Raw genomic sequence first — 26,612 nt, forward strand, 5'->3', positions numbered from 1 at the left:
ACTAAAGCACATGCTCAGAAAAAAAGAGGTTTCTGTAACTTCTTTCAGCAACACTTTGACACTTTCTACATGGCCAGGCTGTAATAACCAATAAGGAAATGTCTCTGCAAGGAGTCAGTTCTCCTCTCAATTATTTTGTGCATGGATAGGCAGCCCACACAAAAATCTAATTGAACAGGAAAAAGTGCTAGTTTAATGGAGTACAAGAAAAGCCTAGGATTACAGCAGAGGGATGTATCTTATGGGAGCAATAGCAGTGAAGAGTTCAACCAAAGTTCCAGCTCCACTGTTTCCAACAACTACAAAACGACAATTACTACAAAACAGCTTGAGAAAATGTACTGTGGAAACAGGAAGCATCCAGAAGTGACAAGAACCAAGTAAGAAGGACATCAGGAATGAAGATCGGTGTGACAGTATGCAGGAGAGGTCAGTGTGTTTCTGGAAAGAGCTTTGGATGGGATGAGAACCACTGAAGGTGGACTCCTTCAATTTAGGGAAAGGTCTGGTGGCAAGATCAGCAATATTGATTACCGTGGCTTTAGGTGAAAATAAAAGTACAGAATAAAGAAAATGTGTGTCAGTCCATTCCAGACACACTGAGAGCATCCACAATCAAAGGAGAAACTGTAACGTCGGTAACTTCAGTTCTAAAGGTAAACAAAGCAGAGTTTTGTCATGGAGTATTTGGACAGTTCCACTTTGGTATGGCTCGTCAGATTTGCATTTATTAATGCTGAGAAAGAGCTGGTAAAGTTCTTTAGATTTGCAGCATACAGCGTGTCTCAGCATTTTACTCTCCTTGTTAAGGATTCCGATACTGAATTGAACATACGGACAAAGCTGGAAATCCTCCTGAGGCACTGAGTGGAGATGGAACTTTAGTTTTGCTCTGGAACTGAGTTTTGAGCTTTTCTCTCTTACCTGTCAAGCCATAATCCACTGCGTGTAGTCTGCAGCTGTAATGGCCTGTTTCCATTGGCCTTGATTTGAATTTGCCTAAACGTCTCTTTGCTGCTTGAAATGAATAAGGCATCGAGTGGAAAAAGTGAGAACAAGCACGGCTGCCAGGCTTTAAGTGCACATACAGTAAGCAGAGTCAAATGTTATACAAATATTCATTTCCACTGAGTCACCTGTTTTTCTTGGTGTCAGTTAATGCCATCATTGGCAGCGCAGATCGGCATGAGTGTTTGTACTGTATACGTTTTAAAAAACCACAAGACATGGAAGGAAATAACATGAAATTGGATACGAGTTTGAAGCACTCTATCTTCTCCTAGGTATTATTATAAGAAATGAATCGTAAACACAGCATTACTGCATTTTCTTTTCTTCTCTGTTAGGTTATTCAGGTTCATTTGTTCATCGGGTTGCACTGAAGTGAGTATTGTCAACACAAATATAAGCTTAACAATCTGCTGATCCCTGAAAAGTGTTCTTGCCATGTTTCAACTAATCATACAGACAAAGATCTGATCGTGAAGGACGTGAAACACTATCAGACTGCATGCTTAACCTTGTTCTATTTAAGACACTGGAACATTTGAGCAGTAACCTTAACAATATATCTCTCCAATGGTCGCCGAGGAGCAACATCTTTGCAGTACTTCAACAATTAACTGGAAAAAAAAAAAAGCATCAAGGTTTCAGCAAGACTGTAAAGTTTCCCATGCTCAAAGATCAACAATCATGTTTTGGTGAAGCAGACAAAAATTACTACATTTGTCTGATTAGATTTTTCTTTTATGTGACTTGCATTGGACTGTCTTTCATGCGTTCATGTGTATCGTTCACATCCTGGCCTACCTCAAATGCCAGAAAAATAGCTGCAACCTTACTGAGCATGGCCAGTGGAAAAGTCAGTGGTTGTACATCAATGTCTGCCATCACTATGTCATGTACCTGGCATTTGTGTTTTTCTGTGATGGAATAAAATCAGCCTTGTGGAGTTTATCCTCCCTCTTAATATGTTTTAGCAGCTGGCGGTGTGTTTGTGTTAATAGTAACACCTGCACTACTTGTTTATTTGCCTGGGCACAAGTTTAAATTTCCTCTACTAATTGGTGAAAGCCATGATGTCAGTTTGCTCTTATTTTAAGATGCTGTATGTATTAGGTGGTGTAAGTGCTGCACTTTACAGTAATGTGATTCCTGCGTTCCTGCATTGACTTTATTAATGTTATGGACTTCCCTTTGGAGAACTCATTTCAGCCACATTTTACTCCCTGAAGTATAAAATTCAGGGAAGGAAAGGAGCACTTTGTATAACATGTATAGCACGTGTTACATATAGCAAGTGCTCAACTGCACACACATACACTACAATTACACACATTTGCACTTTATTTATAATAGTCATGCTGTTCTGCCTCCATACTCTATTCCTATAGTACATTTTCTATATTGATTTCTCCTGTATAGTTAAAATTATATTTTAAAATTATATAGGCAGTCTTTTTTTTTTTTTATAAAAAAAAGCAATTTTTAAAACAATGTTTCATCTCACTTAGAAACTATTGCGTGAATTAAAGTGCACGATTTTTTTATTATTATTATATTGTGAATTATACATTAAACATTAACAGTAATTACAGGTAGTTAATCTGGATAGTTCAAGTTTCAACTGGATCATGTTCAGTGGCTCCCTGAAAATTCCTCCTCAAAAAACAAGAAAGAAGGTCCATGAGTTCTCCCTTTATTTCAGCTCTAAATGATTGTATTATACTCTTTATTTAGCTGCATGGATGCTGAGATTTAAGAGAAACATGACATTGGACTGTCTAATGTACACTGAAGCAGGCATATGCCCTTTATCGTGAAAGGAAAAATCTTAGAAGAGTAGAATAAAAGTGAATTAACAGCATTAAAACATAGAACAAAATAGCTTTAATGCGTAAACATCTGCATTTGTTTCGTGTTACAAGAATAAAAATATTTAAAAAACGTACAGCTAAATAGTTCCATGCAAGCACATCTGCTATTTTTCCACCACATGTTAGAAGAAAAGAAGCTGCCAGGAATAGATTTGCAGTGAAAAAATGGGCTGTATGACAATTCTGACATAGTAAATCAAGGGAGTAACATTTATGACAGTAGGACAATGGATTCCAGCAAGTCAGGAGAAAGTGGAGCAGGGGAAATGCAGCCATGTTTTCAGAGTCACCATCTCCTCAAAGACAGTCTGTTTTTCACGCCGCTAAAAAATTTAGAGGGACAATTAATCTAGTGGCTGGCTTTTTTGCGAATGTAAACGCTCTGGTTTAAATGAGCTATGACCTCATAAATGCTCTCATCCATCTGCTGTTAGGATCCTGCCTGCCCCGACCGTAACACGCATGCATCCCGGGTTATCACTTTCCTCCCTCTCTTGCTAACATTTGTGTTTCATTACACCCCTCCTCTTTTTGAAAATCTTCTAGACCATTTGAAGCACGTTTCATGATTTCTCAACTGCATTTGTGCCAAAAAAAAAATCTTTAAAAGCTTTAAAAGCTTAATTTATAATTGCTGTTCTGAGAACTCGAGTTTGAGAAGAGAGCAGTGACACATTTTGATGTCAGTACAGCTGAAATCAGGGACCTGTTTTTAGTTAGATGTCATATTTTTTGCACTTAAGACTCGTATCTCTGGACACTTTTAGGCTTTGATGAAAGACTTTAGTGACAAGCTTAACACTTTTCTTTGAACAGAAAGTTAATTGCATGAAAAACGATGTTCTGGGGAAAATTGATGGTTTCAGGATGAAGCTGTCTCCTTTTTTTTCCCCTCCAAATTTGTCCCTAAAAACACAGAAACACATTTTGTGCAAAGTGTGATTGATTATGTATTTAAAGGTACATTTTGCTGTGAAGCTTTGCTCCTAATAGAGAAGCTTTACTTCTTACACTATTATTCAAATTTACATTTTTATTGCTCACATACACAATCATACACAGTACAGCATGCAGTGAAATGCTCTTTTCAACTGTTTGTGTAATAAAAATAGAATGGAATAGTATTAAAATATAATAGATTACAAGAAAAACAAGAAAAAATATGTAGAAACTATAAAAATATATATGATTACAGATTCAATATGAATGATATAAATATGATGGGGATGTGGTAGCTTAGTGGTTCAGGTGTTGGACTATTGATAGGAAGGTTGCCAGTTAGAATCCCAGGTACACCAAGCTGTGACTGCTGGGCCCCTGAGCAAGGCCCTTAACCCTCAGTTGCTCAGTTGTATAACATGAGATAAAAATGTTAGTCGCCAAATGCCTAAAAATGTAAATGATGATGTAAACATGATGATATGACTCATGAATAAAGTGCAGTTGTGTGAAATTTTAGTACATATATGCAGTATATGCTGTGCAAAAATCCGAATTAAGTTAGTCCAAGTTCTAAGTGTTGTATATGAGCACATTGTCATTTTTTGAGCAGGACCTTTATATCATCTATATCACCATACCAAGTCCCCATGAACTAGCTTCTGGATTCCATAAGTTTCTTGATGTCCTTCTGAAACAGGAAGTGACTTCCAGCTGAACTGCTTGAATGTGTATATATATATAGTTTGTAAATGCATCGGAAGCTAAACAAACCTGTAACATGGATCTAAATATTTACCATCTAAATATGGAGTCCATGATGAGATTAACCAGAGACTTTTACTTCTTACTAATAGAGAAGACCTGAAGGTGTTTAGAGGCAGAATCACATCATCACTCAGTCTGAAGAAGTGACATTCTGTATTCCAGCATTGAAGAGCTCCAAGTTTGTAAAATATATCTGTATATTCCTGTCACATTATCCTGAGATTCCTCCTTCTCCTAAAAGAATGAATTCTAGCCATCCAAAACACACTGACAAACCTGCTAATGAGCTACTACTGTAGAGCAAGACCTCCCCTCAGGGACGGGACATATATTGTTCCAGTGAGCGTTTAATTGAGCGATCATGAAGATGATCTTTAAACATTTAGATGTTGTTTTTTTTGTTTGTTTTCTGTATTTTTGGATATTTTTTTTATCATGTTGCTAATGAAACCAAAACACTAATGAACAGGTCATAACATTTTTTAATATAATTGTTTTTCTGGTGCTGTTTATTTTAGTCCAAATCTCCAAATTATTTCATGTCCCAATCTCCAAAAAAAAAGTGATCAAGTCATTTGCCTGAGATCTCATGTTTTATCTCACTTTCTCAGCTTCAGTATATTAATACAGAGCAGCACACTGCATGCTGCTGGTACGGCATACGTCAGTCCTTTTCTGTATATCTTGTCTAACCAGATGGACATATTAAATCATTACAGTCCTGTTGGTGCAAAGTCACTCTTTATCATTTCAACCCTCAGTGCTTCCCAGTCCCAGCTTTAGAAATCCCAGTGAAGCCATGCTCATTACTTAACTTCCCTCTCTTTTTCCATCTTGTGTTTTTTTTCCTTCTTCTGTAGCTGCCTTTATTTCATGATCACAGTCTCAGCTTCCCACATCATGCTTTTTTAACCCCTACACTGCTGTTAATTCTGTTGGTTATACTGATCTCAGCTGCCCTGCAGTATAGACGCTGTGAGGTGTAGCATGACTAACAAAGACAGAACTGCTAAACCAGTGTGTGTGTGTGTCTGTGGCAAACGGTAGAAGATAAGGCCAGGCTTTTCCTCCTTTTAGCCATTTCTAATAGACATCATTGATGTTCACAAACAAACTACAAGCTCCAAGTGTTACTCCCAGTGCTAGCTAGCAATAGGTAAACTTATCACTGGTCACTATTAAACTCATATGTTGTGTGTGGCATTTCGTATAGTGCAACATTCACTGCTTCACACAAAAGAAACCGATGAAAGCAAAATATAAAGCATGTAGAGCAAGACGGCAGGTAGTGCATCCCTCACAAGGGGGCAGACTTGCTCTCTACCTCCCTCTCCCTTGTTCTCTTTCCCTCTCCTCCAGGGATGCATCTGTTGTTTTGTGTTGAGAACGGACATCTGATGTGATATTTTTACCCTTGAATGGATTGTTTCTGGTTGTTTGGAACTGAATAAAAAGGGCAGGTACTGCTGATTTAAAGAAAAAAAAAGGGATTATTTAAGTGTGGAATGGTCCTGTGTGAGGGGCATGTTGTGTTTCGATCTAGAAACACTGACTACACTGAAATCCTGTAATGAGTGTGTGAACAGACAGTCGTTCAGGGGAAAAGAAACAGGTTAATGTGCTTGCGCTCGCCATTTTAGACACAAACTGCCCACTGAAGAGGCAAACTGACGGACACAATCAATGCTTCAGATCTTCACCGACTATTCAGCAACTCCACCTCTAGTCCACACAGCAAAATGCACCAATACTGCAAATAAATAAATAAAAGGCAAATCACATCGGACATGCTGAAAGCAATCAGCGTTTTCTCTAAATACAATATAACCGTGGACAAAACACACTGTTGCGTCATGTCAGGTGCTCCCCAGTGCACTCGGATCCATCTTTGCTGCTGGTCACCGAAATGGACTCCATTAATGTAATGAGTTTTAAATTTATGGAAGAGGTGCAGCAGCATTGTATCGCAGGGCAATAACCGAGCGTACTTCAAAATGGCCTTTGTAAATCAATGGCTGCTTCCTCCAGAGCTTTTAGTGCTGCCTGAGTGAGTGCCGCTGCTCTCCATCTGCAGAGATGTCTGCTGGATCTGATTAATGCGCAAATGTTTGTTTTATTTGGGATGGTTTATGCATTAATGAATCGACAAAGCCATTGCGGACATAAATCATAGGTCAAAGGGCTGGAAGCTTTTTCCCCCCATTACTTAGACTTTCTGTGTGCTTTATTGTGTGCACCTTTTCTCAACTTTGCTTCATTAGTATTTATCTTTATTACAGTATTTGTTTATGTGTGTGTGTGTGTGTGTACGTGCATGTGTGGTAAATTGCTTCAGAAGCCTTGGGTCTCCTAGATTAGCTTTGGGATGCTGAAACAGAGCATTTATCATTTCGCACAGAGAAATTCCATAGTTACAAAATGAACGAATCCTTCTTTGCCACAAACCAGATGACAACATGTTGCTTTTACTTTCTAAATTGCTTCATTTATTTTATCATAATAGAATGAAATGAAGTCTGTATTTAATTGCCATTACCAAGCTAAATGCTTAGTGAACCTGTTTATCTCTCAGCCCAAAGAGAATAATTAATTTTGCTCTCCCGATCCAACCTCAGTGCAACCTCACAGCTTTCATGATGAACTATATATTATTCAGTCATTAACCTTCTGGCTTACAGAATGCTCCACTAATAAATTCCCCATCCCAGCCCGCCAGCCCCTCTGTCTCACCCTCGCACTCTCTCTCTCATACATATCTTTATCTCATACATATATTCGAAATATTGCAATGATATGTTTAGCAGAAGACGGTCTCGTTATTTTATTGCATTGTAGTGACCTGACATCACTTTAGTGCTCTCTGAAATGATCATTTGTTCTGTCAACAACTGAATCATGCTCTACATTTTTCCCCCCTCCTCTAACCATGCGCTTGTGCATGCGGTTGGAGCAAATCTCCATGCGCATAAATTATCAGAATATCCAATTCAGTGGGGTATTTCCATGAAAATATAACCCAAATGCAGTGAAAAGAGGCTTCGTTACATACAATAAGTAAGCTTTCATTTCAGGACTGTGTTTTAGTCAGTTGATGCCACAGAAAAAAATGGTTTGAAAATGATTTGGTAACCCAATAGCCTTGAGCTGATAGAAGAAGAGAAGGATTGAGCCAAACGAGAAAAAGATGTGCACTTGCAAGAAATCATGAATACTAATGCACGTTGTTGTCCTCTATCTGGAAGGCAGATCCTATCATTGATGAGGCACTGATGAGGATCAGTTCACTGGGTTCTGCTGTTCATTCTGCGAGCAGGGTTTATTATCGTGGACGTGTACTCTGGTCAAACACACTGTTGTGGGCTTCTCGTGCACTCACGCGACGCTGCACACACAGGGAGAGAGAGAGAGAGTGAATTTTTAGAAAATGCACCAAATTACAGTCAGGATCTTCCTCTGATTACTAACCACTTCAGATGCAGACATGCACAGAACTAGGCATGTAGATGACATGATAAATAGACACGATTTGCACATCAGTACAATCTAGTGGCTAACATAAAGGCATCTTTAAACCAGTTTAGCACATTTTGTTCAGCTACACTGGCTTCTTTACATATGTACTTACTAATATTGCTTTATCTTACATTTATGAATCCTTTATGATTTACCTTTCATTGTAATCAGAGCACATTCCATTAGGAGAGCCACGCCGTGTTCTTTTACACACTTTTTTTTTTCTACAGGGCCTCAAAGTAATGCTGACTTTCAAACCCAGCCGTGTAATGTGGGTTAAAAGCTCATTATAATTTCCTGTAGGTTCCTTTCAAGCTTTGGCCCTGCTTTGCTGGCCTCCATTCATGCTGCTTTTAATCCCTGTGATCGTTTATCCGCTGTACCTGATTCTCACACAGAGCCTGTCCAAGAGGCTCCCTCAATGTCGCACTCCTGTTATTACAAAAAAGTCAGATTGTCCCAGTCAGACAGCATGAGAAAGACAGGTTTTAACACCTTTTCCCAGGAGCCAGAATCCTGTAATAGGCTCTGAACCTTTTCCTTGTGACATTAAAGATTCAGATTAGACTCAGGATTTTCAAAAACTGTTGGGACCAAGCAGAAACAATCGTGTCCAAGCCTGAGCCCGGTTGCACAGCATGCTGTTATTATTGCTCTTGCTGAAGTGCTTTTGTTCCTCAGACTGGCTAAACTCTATCACTGCTTATTGCTGGAGTTGCACCTTTATTTTTGTACCTGTATCTTTCCCATGGAAATGTGGATAATAGTGTAACTTTAAAAATCTTTCATGTTTAAGATGCGCTGCTGGGCACAGTGGTTTAGTGGTTAGCACATTTCCCTTGTACCTCCATGGTTGGGGATTTGATTCCCACATTTGCCCTGTTTGTTTGCACCTGATGTTCTCCCAGAACTCAGAAATTCATGTTTTATCTGTGCTTCGGATTACCTCTGTGTGCTCTGGTTTCCTCCGTTCCTTTTTAAAAGCATGCATGTTAGCCTGACTGCCATCTCTGACTTGTTTGTAGTGTGAATTGTGTGTGCGCGCGCGTGTGTGTGTGTGTGTGTGTGTGTGTGTGTGTGTGTGTGTGATTGTGCTCTATGATCGGTTGGCACCCAGTTCAGTGTCCCCCCCCGCTGGGACAGTCTCCTGGCTCCCCGCAATGCTGTGTAGGACAAGCGGTACAGACAGGAGATAACTGGATAAACTTTTGGCTATTAGTTGGCTTTTAGAATAAGGCTTTACATATCTAGGTAAAAGATACATACTAAATTTACAAAAGTAACACCCCAGCAACATGAAATGGTACAGTGACTGGGCTGAAAACTGGTGCACAGCCTTTGCCATGCGGTTTCTCTCACTGTGGAGCATGGCTGAAGTTTGATATCTGCACTTTAAGCCACTCGATTTATGGAATAGCTGAGTGATAAAGTGGATTGAGCAAATCATAGCGACATTTAAATGACCCTGCTCATTCTCCCCATCCTCATTCTGCCCTATACAGCTGAACTGTAATGGCAGTTTCCCAACTGCAAATGGATTCACATTGTGCTCTTTGAATAAAAGCGAGTCAGAGTGTGATAAGCTAATTTGGGGCTTTAGACAAACCTTAAACCCCACTGTTCCTGCAATAATGTCCACATGTAAATCTCTCGCCCATTAATAGCTCCAGAGTGAAGGGGATAATGGTTTCTTGCCTTCTCTCTCTCTCTCTCTCTCTCTCTCTCTCTCTCTCTCTCTCTCTTTCTCTCTTATTCCCTTCTCTGTTGCTCTTCCACAGCTAATAGGTTGAGATCAAATCACCCATCACTTTCACTCAAAAAAAAAACCTTCTTATATTTTCTACATACATTCTTTAAAAGAATATCTCAACTGATATTATTCTTGCCAGAGTGCATGAATAGCAATGAGATGGGAGTATTTCTGTCATAGCACATATATTTCCTTTTAAAGCACCTTTTCCCCCAGAGTTATAGTTTAGCCTTCTTTCTTTCCTTCTTTCTTCTTGAAGTTTTATGCCAGTGTAGCAGAGCATAGCCACCACCCCTGAGGTGAGGAGAAGTGAAGCAGTGAGAGTCGATGACCTGGGCCAAAGAGGTCAGCCACTAAGCCGAGTACACATCCGCTCACATAGAGGCCCAGTTTCACAAAGGACGGAGAAGTTCACATGCTCCACATGGGAGCTAGCTTAAAATGCAAGATAAGTGCAGGGAAAAAGTGGATGTAAAAGAGAAGATGTATTTTTTTCAAGAGTATATTGTAGGGTTTTTTTTTTTTTTTTGCCTAATGGAACAGGACCAGGATCTGTAAAGAGAGGACGAGCAAAGTCACATCTGTGTGCATTCACTCAGGCGCATCCTCAAACAAGACAGCAATGTGACCTTATGACATCCTGACCTCGTGATCCCTCCTGACACCACGGGCTAGGACGATTGTTTCCAGCCGACACAGTCTGCTGATCACAGTGTGTGGCTCTTCCTCCTGTTTTAACACACTCTTGCTTTACATCTTAGATTGTGTCTGTGTGAGAATGCCGGGGTTTTGTGTTCCTGTTCACCCTGGGTGGAGGATCTTCCTACTATAAGTAGAATTAGAGCTGTGATACTAAAATGAACCAGAACACTGTTTGGCTCTGAAGCAAACACAGCTCATTATTTATGAACAAATATTTAGAAAAAAGACAATAAATACAATCAACTACAGGAATATTGACATGCTTTATTAAAATATAAAGGGAAAAGTAATTATATCAACAGAAGAACTGAATAATGTATGACAACATTAGAATTTTATGCTAATACAATTTCCTTTATCCCCAGTAATTATTGCAAAGTCTGTAGTGAATTTTTGTGGAAATTTTATAGAAGAGAATAACAGCACTGATCCAGTAATATCTAACAAACCTGTCTAACAGCGCTCATAGAGACAGTCTTCCACGTAAAACATCTCAAGCTTCTTTATATTCTTATATCTTCTCCAACTCAGACCACAGCTTCTCAACAGGGTGTAACTCTGGGTGGTGACATTGTGTTCATTCTGTTCCTGCAGTCAGTCCTGTTTGATTTGGATGGATTTTAGTGGGAGTTATTTTGCAGGAAGATCCATCTACAGCTCCAATACTTTAAAGCTCCTGCTAGAGTCAAGCTGCTTTTAGACTAAAATATCCTGGTTTCTAGTAGAATGCATGATGCAAGAATACTCTTTATGTGTTTTATACACATCACCTGACTTGGCGGTTCTTGTGTGGTTGATCTTTTTCTTCATAGTGATGGATGACTAAGGGATTATTTGTGTGTTCAGGTGTATATTTATTCACAGGCTACAATATAGACTTTGTGGGCAGAGAGCATTCATTTTAAATATTCTTTAAGGGCGTATATTTATATATTTTATTATTTTATTTTATTTTATTTTATTTTATTTTATTATTTATATAGTTATATATTTATTACTCAAATTTAAAAAAAACATGGAAAGGCAATTTCCCTTTTTCAAATGTTCTGTTTGTTTGACACACATTTCAAATAATATTTGTATTAATACTGCTAATCATTCAAGTGGTATTTATTTTTATATAACGTACAATAATTTTCTATTTATTTTTTGTTTTTTATTTTTTATGTTATTGTAGTGTTTATCCATATATTTTCCCACATGCATGTGCTTTCCAGGGTCTTACAGATCTTTCTAGAATCTTTCCAGATGCTTTCAGTAACTAGAGTAAGTACAGTACATGCTTTCCTTCCTGTAATCTCATTACTACCAGTAAGGCATCACAGGCCATGGAATGATGCAGAACAACTCCTGACTGGTTAATTCTAGCCCACCTTTCCATACAGGAAACCCTCCATGTCCTTTCTCAGACCGTTACAAATTTTCTGTTTGTTTTCACAAGTGAATTTCAGATCTTGAGACGTGATAAACCCCTGTGTGGTGTAATCCGATCCTCCAGGTCTGAGGCCCTCACTTGCGCACCATTGGAGCCAAAACGGACTTAGTGTGTGTGGGAAGAGGCTTTTATTATTTTTTTTTTTTTACCCCGAGGCCCGGCCTTGGGTGAGCTGCCGGATAAGTTGCATGTGTTGTTGCATGTGTAGGAAGCTAAAAGTCGATCCTCTAGCTCAGCTAACTTCCTGCAGAAGCATCTACTGTTTTCTTACAGACCTGGCCTCTAACATGTAGCTTTTAAACTGTCATTTAGTGTTTTAAATGCACATATCAATTTCAGCAAGGCAGTCGAAATGTCAGGACTGAGCATAATAATCCATCTGTTTAAGTGAGCTTTAGGGGGGAAAAAAATACACTTCATAAACAAATGTTTACAGAAATGGCAGTTGATTTATCCACAGCTATTGATCCCTGAGAAAAACATCGCTCTTAATTCATCAGAGAAGTAAGACGAAACTTGCAAGTGATTCTGTCGTCTCATAATTAATGGGAAGTTAATATGTTGACAGTTTGAAGTTAAGCCTCAGGTTTGGTCAATTTTCTGCCAATTTGCAGACATTTCCATTAGCCGCATTTGACGCATAATCTCGACAATGCAGATAAATAATCCATTAGTCTTTGTTTTGTTTTTAAACAGTGACTCAGCACAGACTTGTCATAAACACATACAGCATGTTGGATATTTTCCCCCCAATAAATGCACACATAATTTTTTTAACATTTTGCAGCCTCTGAAGTCTCCTCTAACATATTGTTGGCTCATGACAAGATCTTCTGTTGGGTTGTGTTTACTTTATTGGGTTGTGATTTATTTTAATTCCAGTCAAAGCTCATTTCTACATTTTTTGATGAATAGATAAAGAATCTGACAAAGGAAAAAAAAAAAACCTTAGTAAGATGTTGTGCCACCGTGAGCCACCAGACCAGCTTCAAGGCTTCAGGTGTTTTGATGATGGTGTTGAACCCTGCCTAACATGACACTCCAAAGTTGATCATAGTCTATAATCTATAATAACCTCAACTCTTCTGGGAAGGCTTTTCATTAGATTTTGGATCATGGCTGTGAGAGATGTGTTCATTCAGCCACAAAAGCATTACTGAAGTCAGACACTGGTGTTAGGTGAGGAGGTCTGGGGTGCTGTCAGTGTTCCTTGTCAAACCATGTCTTCATGGAGCACACTTTATGCACAGGGGCTTTGTCATGCAGGAACAGGTTTGGGAAATCATAGTACTTCAGCATAAAGATATGCTTCGTAGCAACAGTTTAGAGAAGATCCACATCATGGTGTGATGGTCAGGTGTCCAAATACTTTTGTCCATATAGAATGAGAAACAATATATTTTTGATTTTGAGTTCTCATTTTAAGCAAATAAATTACATACTTAAAAGTATAATAATCAGATTTATCTATCAAAAGCTGACAAAATTAGTCATAAACATCATGGGTTTAATTTGTCATGCATATGTATTTTACTGATGTAGCAAAAGAAGTTGTTTTACGGTATTTAAATACAGCACCATGACACAAGACTACAGCACAGTGAAAATGAAGAACATATACAAGAGAAGTTATTAGCTAAGTTATTAGATGTTAGAGAATCTGATCTGTTTAGAGAGAGAGAGTATATAGCTTCTCAGGGGGAGTGATGTTAAAGACAGTAATAGACAGTATAGATGATAGGAAATCTGATTTTTAATATAATAACGACTACTATATATACTCTTAATAGACAGTGTTTTGTATGAACTCCATTAGTATTCTGGATATTTGCTGTGCGTTAGACAAAGCTAGAGCTGGACAGTGATGCTTTGTCACTGACCGCTCGGTACAAATCATCGACCCTGCTCAGTTTAATTACTAATTAGTTGCCATATGAGTTCCAGTGAGTGTGTGTGTGTTCCTTCTTGCTTTTCTCTGCTCTCAAGCTTTCTGTGTTCCATCAAAAACCTCTGTGTCATTAACCTCAGGCTTTATTGTTCAGCGCTGCTGCGATGGAAAGCCGCAGTTGCCATGCTGACAGCTTTACCGGATCTCTTGTTGTTTCTGCCATTATCACTGTTTTTATTGCACTTCCATGCATCGACTTACTGGGTCTTAAAAGTTCCAGACCAAAGGCTGCCGTCCGCAGGTGAGAATTCCAGCCGAGAACCCTGAGCTGTTTTCTGTCGAAGGCCTCCCGCTCTCTCTTGCTGTTATCTGTATTTGTGCCTGTGTTTCGGTTCCCAGAAGGCTTAAACACAACAGTCCTGTAAGTCTGTGTAACTCTGCAGGAAAATACAGTGCAGTTTGTTTAAGCCTCATCCATTTTCATCCAATTCGCAGTACTTTGTCGGAGTACGAATACGAGACCAATAACAAAAACATACACAGAGATGTTGTAGAGAATAATATCCCACTTTTGTGAAATGGGTTACAGACATTGCCCTTGAAATCTGCAACACCAGCCCCACCACCACCACCACCACCCTCATGTCTAGCTTACTTTTCATTTGTGCCCTTTTATCCCTGAGCTTTTATTTTTGTGCATCCATTGTCATTCACAAAATCAGTTTAACAACAAGCTTCGAGCGGCCTTTTTCTCCTCTGCCCAGCATGAGCTATGAATGCCCATCACTCCGTCTCGGGTTAAGTAGCATTGAGTGTCAAGGTTGGGTAAACTGGCTGAGGCCTGAAGTTAAATACACCCCCTGATGAGAGGGGCTTCCAGATCTGCGCTTTAGAGAAAGAACCCAACAGCTGGAAGATGCGACCCCTGTGCCCCATTGAAGTCGTTCTACATGAGGTGGATGATGAATGAAGCACAATTAGAGTGTGGAGGTCAGAGCTTTAGTTCAGCCTTTTGTGTGAGCCCATTGCTCCCACTGTGACGCCTTCACCCTTGCTTTTGGAGTGTAGAAATAAGCTTTAAAATATGCATTGGTGGGTAGATGAGCGCCTTGTATTGTAAGCTTGTGTAGGATATTTAGGATTTGAGTCATCCTTTAAAGGGCTTTAGACTTGAATGCTGTCTGATTTGTTCAACATATATTATATAGAATTACCATTACTGTGGTAAAAGTGTGTGACATGACATGAAAGATGCTGCTGATTGGAATGTAATTATAGTTTTGCTGTAAAATATGAGCTATTTTCCACCTTTAAAGGACTGAAGATGATATTTTGTTGAGTAATATTTAGAACATGAGGATCTCTGACTCTGCTCTGGGATCTGGCTTTATCGGGAGTGTGTTTAGGATCCGAGCCATCCTTTAATGTGAACTTTCCACTCTTGTGCTGTGACATGGTGTCTGGATTTCTGGGAGACTGCACATGCTTGTGTCAGCTCAGTGGGCAGAGCCGTAATCCGTTTACTTTCCCCTGTTGAGAGGTTTTTACTGGACACTGATGTGAACTGACCTAAATGCATGCAGGTGGATGTATGGGGGAATGTGGAAGTTCCAGCGCAGCAGTTTGTAGTGTTTGATTTACTAATTTGAAATCAAAATCTTAACTGCATTTGTTAAAGAATTTGGGAGCTTGGGTATATAATGTATATGTTTTATTGCCTAGCATTTTTGATGCATGTGTAATGAAATTGTCATTCATGACACAACCTTAAGGTTGTGAGTTAAAATCCCAGCACTGGCAAGCTGCCACTGCTAGACCCCTGAGCAAGGCCTTTAACCCTCAATGGCTCAGGTGTATAAATGAGATAAATGTAAGTTGCTCTGGCTGGAAAACGTTTATAATAAACTTCACATGTAACTCAACAAAGTGTACAAAATCTAATTTCTCTATCAATACACATGCATACATATGTCTCTTTAGTGCCTATCTATGTAAATGCATACATCTTTTTCCTACTCTCTCTTCACATATCGCCCTCAGCTCAATAACTTGCAGCTATAGTTCTATGACTTTAAATATATCACATCTATATCACATCAGAAAACACTGTACTCTGAAGTGCAGTCACCATCCATTATTAATCCACAGCAGTGAGAACACAAAACTAACATAATGTTACTTATGTAAAAGTCAGTTGGAAGTCCTGAAAGTTGCTGATGTAAATAGTTTATATAAGATTGGTTTGTCATCTATATATAAAATGCTTGACAATTATAGTAGCTCTCAAAACATCAGTAAGTGTAGTACTGCTGTACTCATGTTCCTTCCATAAAGAATAACCTTGTCATTATGTTTTTAACTGTGTGTGTGTCTGTGTGTGTGCTGTCTGTTCGTCTTTCTGTCATGTGATTGCTTTGGGATTCTGCTCTGGTGAAATGGAAATTGGAGGTGGCTGGATGTTAACCTGCTCTATTTAAATGCCATCCCAAAACAGGCTGTGTAATTAGATAGGAGGCCACATTTGCTGTGAAGTTTTTATGGCTTGGGAGAGTGGACATGAGTGCACTATTAGTTCCGCCACTGCAGTTTCGAAGTAGTGACTAGGTCAAGGACCAGGCCCTGGTTTACGACTGCAGCGGGACACGAGCAAGGCTCCTTAATATATGGACACTGCTAAAAATCAGACGGAGAGCAGCAGTAAATTTGCAGTGCATTCCTGCTCGTTTTTTTTTTTTTAAACCAGTATTACTGTTGGATTTAAAATGTTTTCTTAGGTGCATTAGCACAATCCCGGCTATCGTGTAGACTAGAATTTGTTTTCTTTCATAATAGGAAAAGATCTACATCCTGGTTTTATGTCCATTCTCTAAAACTGTAGAACGGTGGTGTTTGGTTATTATTGTGGTTGCTTTGCTGTGGTATTGAAATGCAGATTATGTGTGTGTTGCTGTTTAAGCCCCCAGCTGTGTCTGCTATCAAAATGTGTAATTTCCTAACAGGCATTTCACCTCGCCAGGTAAATCAGCTTAAATACATAAAGGCATTTAGCACAGCAAGCCTTTTGTACCTTTCATTGTGTCAGGATTGTTTAGTCAATATTAGTTTTGCTGTAAATCAGCAGCTTTTCAGCAGCAGAGACATTTATTCTCCGTGGTGGCTTTGGAACGCTACATCAGTGATATATATTTGTGTATGTTTATTGTTAGCTTCCTCTAGAGAGTGTTGTGGTTGCTGTAGGTGTGTCCCATGGGACTTTTCATGTGTTTGAGATGGTGAGAAAGAAGAAGCAGTATAAATTCTCATCATGGTTTTTGAAGAGTGCAGTTTAGATTCAAATTTCCATGTCGTTGTCAGCCTTGCGCTCATCTCCTGCTTTTGATGTTTATTTTTTTCTTTAGGGTGTGTGTTTGTTTTTATGACTCTCAGGATAAGATAAGAGAGTCATAACAATACTGATGGGTTGTCCTCGGGCTCCTCTAACCCTACACACACACATACACAGAGACACACACACGCTATAAGACCTTATCACAAGACTTATCCTCTGATTTTCTCCCCATTTTGCTGATTCTTGTAAGGGTGGTGTGTGTGTGTGTGTGTGCGTGTGCGCGTGTGTAGTATCTCAATTGGTCTCGATTTCTCTGTGTTGAGCATATCACCCTGCTGCCTTGGGTTATCACCCTCAGACTTCATTAGAAGGTTTCCCAAAGCCTCATGGGATGCTGATGTGTTTTTCTCTCACTCTCTGGTTGTAAAACACTTCAAAAGAGCCAGATTTCTGTCTCACCGCTTGGTGTAGTGAGAATATCAGGCCTATCAGTCAGTAAAGCTCTGAAAACAGCCACTAGGCCATTTTAAATCAGACTCCAGCTGCACCAAAGGAAAGCCTGTGCCCTCTGCCCACCACTCAGGCTAATTTATTTCCTGTATTGACCATGTCTCTGTGAATTTCCTCTCCCACCACACTTCACCAGAGGCTTCCCAATATGAAGGCACATTTTGCTCCTTTGCTCTTCCCTTACCTGGTTTTAATTAAGTTAGCTTGAGTCGGGCTCTTCACCTCAGGTAACCTCGCCTCTCATGAGGGAAAACAAGTGGTGTTGCTGGGATTTCTCAGTGATCTGTGATTTTTCCAGCTTTGGCTCTAGTATTTGTGGGTTTACTGTTGGAATTTTGGATTTTATGTGTGTGAATAAGCGAGAAAGTGTCTCCAAGCTATTATTTTCTCTTACCCATCCTTGCTCACTATTTTCCCTCTAATTATTAGCTGGTTTTATTCTTAATAATATCTTTCAGTGTTGCCCAAAACACCAAAGAGTCCCAAGCCGCATGCGTTGAGAAGCATGCTTAACAGCTCTAATCATAGTCCTAGTCAAACTCTTGACCCCATGTGTATTTTTTTCTGCTCTGATCCTGTGTGTGTGGCTGATGACTTCAGCACTACGAAAGAAGCTTGCCTTGGTTTAGATCACACTCGGGGCAGACGAAGGCTTGTGTGCAAAACACAAATAAAGCAGCTAGGCTGGGGGATTGTCCTTGACAGGCCGCTTCCTCTGGTAAATATCACCTCGTCTGCGGCTTTTTGGACCGCACCGCCTCAGCTCCATCATTATATTTAAGTCTTAAAACGCAGCACTCTATGGGCCATGTGAGCACTTTCTCCTCATTGAGGACCAAATTGAAAACATTAGTCAGGGAGCACTATGATTATATTAGGAGTTATGTGAATTCACTAGAGTCAGTCAAGGAGATTGGGCGTGGCGTTGGGAATTACCGACTTCTTGCATAGAAAATGTGTATGAAACAAAGATTTCCAAGGGCTGAGAGGCAGTTACTCTTCAAATAACTCTTTTCTTATTTTAATCACCCTGTTGAATATCGGCATCATAATTCTGTTCATATTCATGAGGTGTAGGGTAATGCTGCATGCATCATTACGTCATCTTATTCTTCTTATTAAAGAGTCAATGTCAGATATAGTGTCAGAGTTTGTGACCATGAATTGTTTTTATTTACTCTATTATTATTTATTGCATGCTTCGTTTTCTGACTAATAAAAGAAAACTGTGCTGTTCTTATTTTCAGAAAGCTGTAATGATGAGAAACATGTATAATACAATTGAGCGCTAATAGAGTCAGCATGAGGTGTTAGATTGTGTAATAATTATCTCTGCATGTCAGGAGTCTCTGTGTAATGGCATTTGAATGAAATAGAAGAATTCCAAAAACACTTGCAATAAGCAGCTTTTTACGCCACTAGATAAAATCCAGTTTTCAGTAAATAATTTATTATTACTGATATTTGCTACGAACAATTTTTCCGCCACACAATGTAGTGTGTTAATAGTCAGCTATAGTCGCTAAGCAACAAAACCAGCAAAGATTACTGCATTGTGTGGAAGAATGGCTGTGGTTTAGTGGACTGAAATCTGGTGTTTAATATAGAATTCAGTTGTTGTGGTGTTGTCACAGGTGAGTTTATATAAAGGTTGCAGCGATGGCTTTAAACGCAGTTCAGGCAATCTGAATTTAAAACCCAATGGTTTCATTTTCTAATCAAACACAGAAAACCTGCAGGTATGTTGAACAATAATGTGTCTATGTACTGGTGTTGAAGGATCCAATTAGTCACTCTGTAGTTTTATTAATGGCCCTAGGAACACACACACACACACACACACACACACATAATCATGAAGCAGAACTAAATGCATCATCTTATGTCAACTTTCATTTTACACAACTGGATTTTTCCCCCTTATTTACTATCTTTACCTTGTCTTTACATCATTTTCCTTTATTTTCCAGACAGGAAATCATTACCTGTCAAGAGACACAATTTCCATCTTGTGCAGTGACCAGTGTGAGAGGCATCGGTTGGGGGTGGAAACAGAGAGACTGTGTGCTCACACTCATCTCACAGATCGCTCAAGGGGTGTTGCTTTTGTTTTTAATGTCGTCATAACCTGTGCCACGGGCTTGTAGTGTACGTTCCTTTAGAATGTGCATAATATATATTGCTGGTGTAGAAGATGTCTAAGTGTGCTTCCTTTGCCCAGCCATTATTGGATTTGCAGGAGAGGAAATGTGGCTTTTATCAGTACTCAGGATGTCATGGACAGTAGCTCGGGGAATGAGGAAAGAGAAAAAGGAGACATAAATCAGGCCAGTGCGCACTGTTTCTACAAGAAAACACACACCACCACGCTTATGCACATCTGTTTAAACTTTGAATGCAAACTATTTACTTGTTTGAAATAGTTCTTTCTTTTGATATAACACAGGGACACATAACAGTATCCAAGTGTAGAATAAACACCAACATCAGCACAACATTAGTGCCCCTGCAAACATGTGAAACCACAAATTCCACTGTAACAGCCACAAATTGAGAAAGGGAAAGTCCAAATGCAGAGAAGCATAACATGATTGTAAAGTATTAGGTTAAATACTGGCAAGAAAAAAATAATCTGAAACGCTCTACATCTAATGGTGAATGGAAAGGCAGTTACTTGCGCATATTGTATGCACACAGTGTGGGCTAAACATCTGCTCGTGCCCTTGAGGCCTCGGCATGCCTGTAGACGAATCCTCTGTCTGCCCATAATCAGGAAGTTCCAAAACAATATATTCGCATTCGCTCCTTTTTGCAATGCACCGTGGCCATGTAAACCAGTGCAAGCTGTTTGGGTTTGGGGAGGAGGAGAAGAAAACAACGAGTGTGTGTTCAGAATAAAAGCAGCCCTGAAGAAATGATGGGAAGCAGATTCCTGCTCAACAAAAAAAAAAGTGCGCCTCCCTCATAAAGAGTGCATCAAAGGCAAGAAAGCTAATCTGCTTGAAGGCTGAATGGGATGAGAGTGGACACACACACACACACACGCACACACCTATACATTTTGGCATATCAAGAGGACACAGAGCCCCATATAACAACATGCTGCCAGGAGAGCGAAACCTGAGACACACTTACACAAGAAAGGAAATGTATAATTTTCTGGAGTTTAAAATAAAGCTAGATTTTTAAGTGTGCAACATTTCTGTTCTTTCAAGCCCAAGGGCCACAGTCCCTTCTGTTCATTTCATATGGTCTGTATTGAAGGCCTTTTGAGCTTGATGATTCAGATACCTGACTGGAAAAGATTTTAAACCAGTGATCCAAGGAGTAACTTGTTTAGATCTGAACACTAACATGCTAGTCACCAGATCTCTAACAAATTGAACACTTATGGGAGATTTTGGACCAGCGGTTTCCTCCACATCATCAAGACACCAGATGGGGAATATCTTTTCGCAGAATATGAGATGCTACAGTCAGTCATACTTGGGTTTTGGTGCTGTTGCTAAATTGGGGTTGTCTCAGCCAGTAGGAACATGGACTATCTTTTAAGTAGAAATGGGATTCTGGGGCTGTTGTTTCAGTTGAGGGGGAATCCCACACTCCTCTGTTATTATGGTATTAGTGTAATTCATTCACAGCCATTCCCTACAATCCAGACTGTTGGCCTCGGACCGACCTCGGAGACTACAGTCTATATTCGAGTGCCTCAGTCTGTGAAATACGGCTTGACTAGGAAATGATTTTCTTGATTTGTTTGTAAATACAGATTGATTGGAGGAAGTTTATTCTGTAGTGTTTGCTTTCAAACAACTATTCTGTCATTCACCCTTATCCCACCTTGTGAGCACCGTAGACGTTGTATCATATGACCTCTCAAGCACACCCAAGTGCAACACGCTTCTACAGACTGAAAGAAAATGAGAGAAATAACATTGGAAAGCGAAGCCATGAGTGGGTTTTAAAATTCACCAAACACCCAGATTTGTCAAGTCCAGCTGAATAAATATTTAAAATTATATACAGTGTATAATTTTCTATTACTAAACATACATCTAAGTAAATAACATGCCTGAATGTATAAAAATATGCTGTCTCGCTCTGAACTTGTACAAAGTGTGATGCTGATGAGCGGCTTGTTAAACTGCCATGACTAATATCACCAAGAGGGTTTTTTTTTTTCACTACGAGAGTGCACTCTGCTCATGATTTCTCATATAATTCAGGTTTTATATCAGCTATTTTGCTCTTGCTATTTGGCTTATACTACATGAATGTGCCAGTAATTTAGTTAGTCGCTTTTAAAACAGACGCGATGCGATTCACAAATATCCAGTAGGAAAATGGTGCTACACTGATGAGAGCTGAAGCAATGTGAGAAGAATAAATATACAGTACATACGACTCAGTACAAAATTGGAATGTCGAAGGACTGGGAAAGGGAATGATGTTTTTAAATCTAATTTCAAATGGAATTCTTGGTTTATGTAGAATTGTACAGTCCTGTTGTGACCAGAAACATCTAGACATTCATCACATTGAAAATCCTAACGACCTCCTACACTAACAGAGCATCAGCTATTAATGTTTGTTCAGTTCCAAGCCCGACTCTTTGTCTTGACGCTTTCACAGGGAATGCATATACAAGATAAATAATATGACAAGTTCAATAAGTTTGATAAATTCCCTGACACAGATAAATTGAACATATTAGTAGATAATGCTGCTATGTCTGATGGATGTAAGAGTGACAGAGCTTGAGGAAAAGTGGTTATACTATTAGTCAGTACAGAGTTCTGTCTGAGAGATGGAAATGGTGTGTGTGTGTTTTGACAGCACCATATCTTAGTAAGCTTTTGCCAGTAATTTTAGAAAGAAATAGGGAGTTGGTTATCACAGTGGTAATCCTTTCTCTTTGGGGGTTTGGTGATGTGACTCAGAATTAATAAGTCGAGCAGGATTTTTTTTATTTATTTTTTTAAGGAAAACAATTGTTTTCTCAAAGGTGTGCTGTCTGGTTATTGATTTGTACTAAATTGTTTCTGCAAATTCTAGGATGTTTTGTTTTTTCATCTAGCAAAGTTTTTTTCTGAGTATCTGCTAGTTAGACGTTCTCTATACTTTTTAATAAAGATGCCACAATGTCGGTATACTCCCAAATCTACCATTGGTTTCAGCTGATAACAATTACCCATGCTATCAGATATCTGCAGAGTGTTAAAAAATAGCTAGACTAAGGCCATTTATATCATGTCAGGCACAAAGTGGTGGGAAAGTGTGTAGAAAATGTGAAGAGAATGTCTCTTGTGTGGAATGACTGAATTTAAATGTGTAAGCTCTGCACTGGTAGATTTCACAAGGTGGAACTGTAGCTCAAACTAATCTGGTTACCCACCTTAAAGCTGGCAAGGAATTTGCCGTTTTCTTTAAAGCTAAAGCGGAGGCTGCTTCAACTGAAAAGGGTCAAGCTTCATTCCAAACAAAGACTAATGTTACTCCATAAATAGCGGCAACATCACTCAGAAAGTAACAGAGTTTATCTCTCTGGATCACTCTACATAGTGCAGAACATGGACTTTCAGCAACTGGTAAAAAAAAAAATAAAAAAAATCCTTGAAGCTTTTGCAGACATCTGCTTACTGGAGGTATCCAACATTTCAGTTAATGTGAGACGAGATCTGCCAAAAAGTTAAGAAATCTTATTAATTCATGTTCAGAGGTCAGTGGGTGAAAGTTAAGAAAGTTAATGTGAGTTGTGTTGTCTGAGTATAAGACCAGTTGACCTGAAACATGGAAAACATGTAGATACAGAGAGAATAAAGTTATTATTTTCTTTAAAGCTGGGTAATTAATTATCAGTAATTTGAAACAAGCCTAACTGAGCCTATTTGAATAGCCTAATCAAATACAATTCATATAGTAATCTGTTTGTTTTTGTTTTTTTGGTTCCCTGCTTATAAATGTTTGAGAAGCTCTAAGAGGCCCTTGTTTAGAAATATTTGAGTTGGGGGTTTTTTGTCGTGTTTGTGGTAATGGCTTATTGAGTTAACACAAATTGGAGACTTTGTGCTGTGTGTATGTCTGTTGTTCTCCACTGTTAGAGTTACTCTATTGGTCTAAATAAGGGCACTGATGTAATCTCAGTCCCATCAGGTTGGGCAAATAACACCATCTCTGGTGTTTCTTCTAGCAGACAGGTTGTCCTACACACACACACACACACGCACACAAACACACACACACACTCAGACAATTAGACCAGCAATAGTTCTTTCTAAAGCAAACTTATTTTCTTCATGAATCCTGTTTTTGACTCTTCATCAATCTTTACTGATACAAGGTTAAAAAGAGGTTATGTCATATATTTGCCAGAGAAATACGTGTGTGTGTGTGTTTGCCTGAGGTGGTCTGCACCTAGGAAGTAAAGTTGTCTCTAGCTGTAGTTTGACCATGACCCTTGGAGTAGATGCGCGCTTCCCACATACACACACAACACACACACACACACACACACACACTCATATACGCACATACACACAAACACAGGCATAGTGATGGATGTTTCCCCCTTTTATGAACCCTCAAGTATCTGTACACACAGGTGTGTGTCCTTACATAGATCACAGACCTGAAGTAGTGCCTCCACATCCCCTCTCACTCAGCACACCCACTCAAACCCACACTCAGGCCCACTTCTCTGTACATAGCTTTGGAGCACTGCAATAAATTAGCCTTGTTGACCCTCATTACACACACACACACACACTCTGGGGTTTCTTGCTCCAGCTATGTATGTGTGTATGTCTGTACATACACACAGACTTGAGTAGCATCAACAGCTGCTGAACCGGAGGCTCCAAAAGTCTGAATCCTCTAATTAGGAAACGTATTTACAAAAACAACACAATGAATACATTATCCTAGTTTATATTTACCTCTGAAGAATGCATGACATGCAATTGAAAAACTTTGAGATAGAAATATATCTTTAAAGCCTTTAAAACAAGAGAAATCATTATAAAAGCTTGTACACACTACGTTATTAACACAGCCAGGTTATTTAAGCATTTTCTTTTGTAAGAAGAATTTTCCTGTCATTTAAACAGTGTGTATATGTGTTTTATCTGTACTGTATGCTTGATATTGATTCAGGTTGTCCAGTCCTGAATGCTGTGCACATTAACATATCAATCATCATTAACAGCAATACAGTAATTACCCAAGATTGCTATATTGATGATTACTTTCATACATCTTATTCAAATTATTTTTCTATAACAGCAAAAGCTCAAGTGTTTTTTCTTCACAGTTTGACAATGACCATCTTTATGTATTAAAGAACATGTTTTTGTTTACAACACAACAAGCACGGTTTCAGTTTATAGTTCTATAGTTAATTTTGTGAAACAAGTTCTATTATCACTTACATATAAGCAGCTTTTTAATCATCATTCCCTCATGAGCTTCCTTTTTCATTCTTCAGTTTAATAAAACAACAAACTGCAGCTTGTCAAATAATTGATCAGCGTAAGCTCTCTGTCCTGAAGATCTTCTGGGGCAGAACACCTGATGGAGCAGGCTTACCTCTAAGCCCTGACGCATGTTTAAATCTGTTTATTGTTACTTATGTTAATTATGCGAGCGTCTGCTGTTCAGTAAGTCCCTGTAAATGAGTTGTTACTTTAACATATTAGAACAAGTGCATTAGTATAAACCTGTGATTTGCTTGGCAGCAGACACAACATTAGAGCTGTTATTCAAGATTAATCATCATGTTCTGACCAATCACATTTGAGAATTCAACAGCGTTGTGCTTACTTACCACTATAAATAATCATTTTTCTTCTGCATCTTTTCTTCTGTAATGTGTTTATGAAGGTTTTCCGTCATCAATGTATGAAGACTTCCTTTTACTAGACCTGTGGCATTAATGCTCGCTCTCTCTCTCTCTCTCTCTCTCTCTCTCTCTGTAGCATTGATAGCCATTGGGCAGTACAGCAACACCATAGAGACTGTAGATGCAGGCTGGTGTAAGGAAATCACAGACCAAGGAGCCACGCAGATCGCTAAGAGCAGCAAGTCCCTGCGCTACCTGGGCCTGATGAGGTGTGATAAGGTAAGGTATTCAGCACGGAGCCTGGAAATGCAGAGGCTCGGCTTTCAATTGAAAATTGACTCTGTTATGTGTTAAACACATTTATGGTCAACTCTTTACAAGCACACAGCAGGCACACACGCTGACACACTGATCAGCAGCAGCACAGGAGAACAAACCAAACAGCTTACACTTTTCTGAAAGTGAGCGCACAGCATCACACCTCACAATACATCGTAACACGTTTCATAGGAAAAGCATGCACAAGAAGGAACTGGGGAAAACTTCATACTGTGCTTAAGTATGTCCAGCAAAGCATGCTGGGGCAGGAACTCAAAAATCTGCACCGTGGGCTAGAGTAACTTTTTGATACAATACAAAAGAGGTATGGGACATATTTTAGGATTTTTAGGCCATTGTGCGGTTATACCTCTCTCCTGCTGTCACTTTCTTTCTCCCACCTTCTCGCCCTCTTTCTTTTCTCATTTTCGCTCTCCCTCTCTGTCCTTCTCCCATTCTCTTCCTTCCTTCCTCCCCTGCCTCCTTCTTCCTCCCTTTTCCCCTACCCTGTTATCTATCGAGTCACTTAGACACTTGAAAAATAGGTTAGCAGTGGAACTTGTATTCCACCTCTAATTTTCAAATTATATTTCCCAGATCGAAACATAATATAATTTCCTTGATATTTTTCACTTGGGTTGTCAAAACAAGATGAGATTTTTTATTTTCTGAAAATGAAATATCACTTTCCTATGAACATTTGATATAATTAAAGTGCATTGAAATGAAATTTATATTGCTTGTATTA

At 39.1% G+C, this 26,612-nt stretch overlaps 1 protein-coding gene across 1 annotated transcript in view; it reads left to right on the forward strand.

The window, feature by feature from the left end:
• Window positions 1–26,612, forward strand: part of fbxl17 (F-box and leucine-rich repeat protein 17) — a 219,678-nt gene that overhangs the window by 183,765 nt on the left and 9,301 nt on the right. The window contains exon 9 of the mRNA XM_058389332.1: window positions 25,683–25,825. Within this exon, the coding sequence (XP_058245315.1) occupies window positions 25,683–25,825 (143 nt within the window). The remainder of the gene's footprint in view (window positions 1–25,682; window positions 25,826–26,612) is intronic.

The sequence above is a fragment of the Hemibagrus wyckioides genome, linkage group LG05, assembly GCF_019097595.1.
Source record: "Hemibagrus wyckioides isolate EC202008001 linkage group LG05, SWU_Hwy_1.0, whole genome shotgun sequence".
Taxonomy (NCBI): domain Eukaryota; kingdom Metazoa; phylum Chordata; class Actinopteri; order Siluriformes; family Bagridae; genus Hemibagrus; species Hemibagrus wyckioides.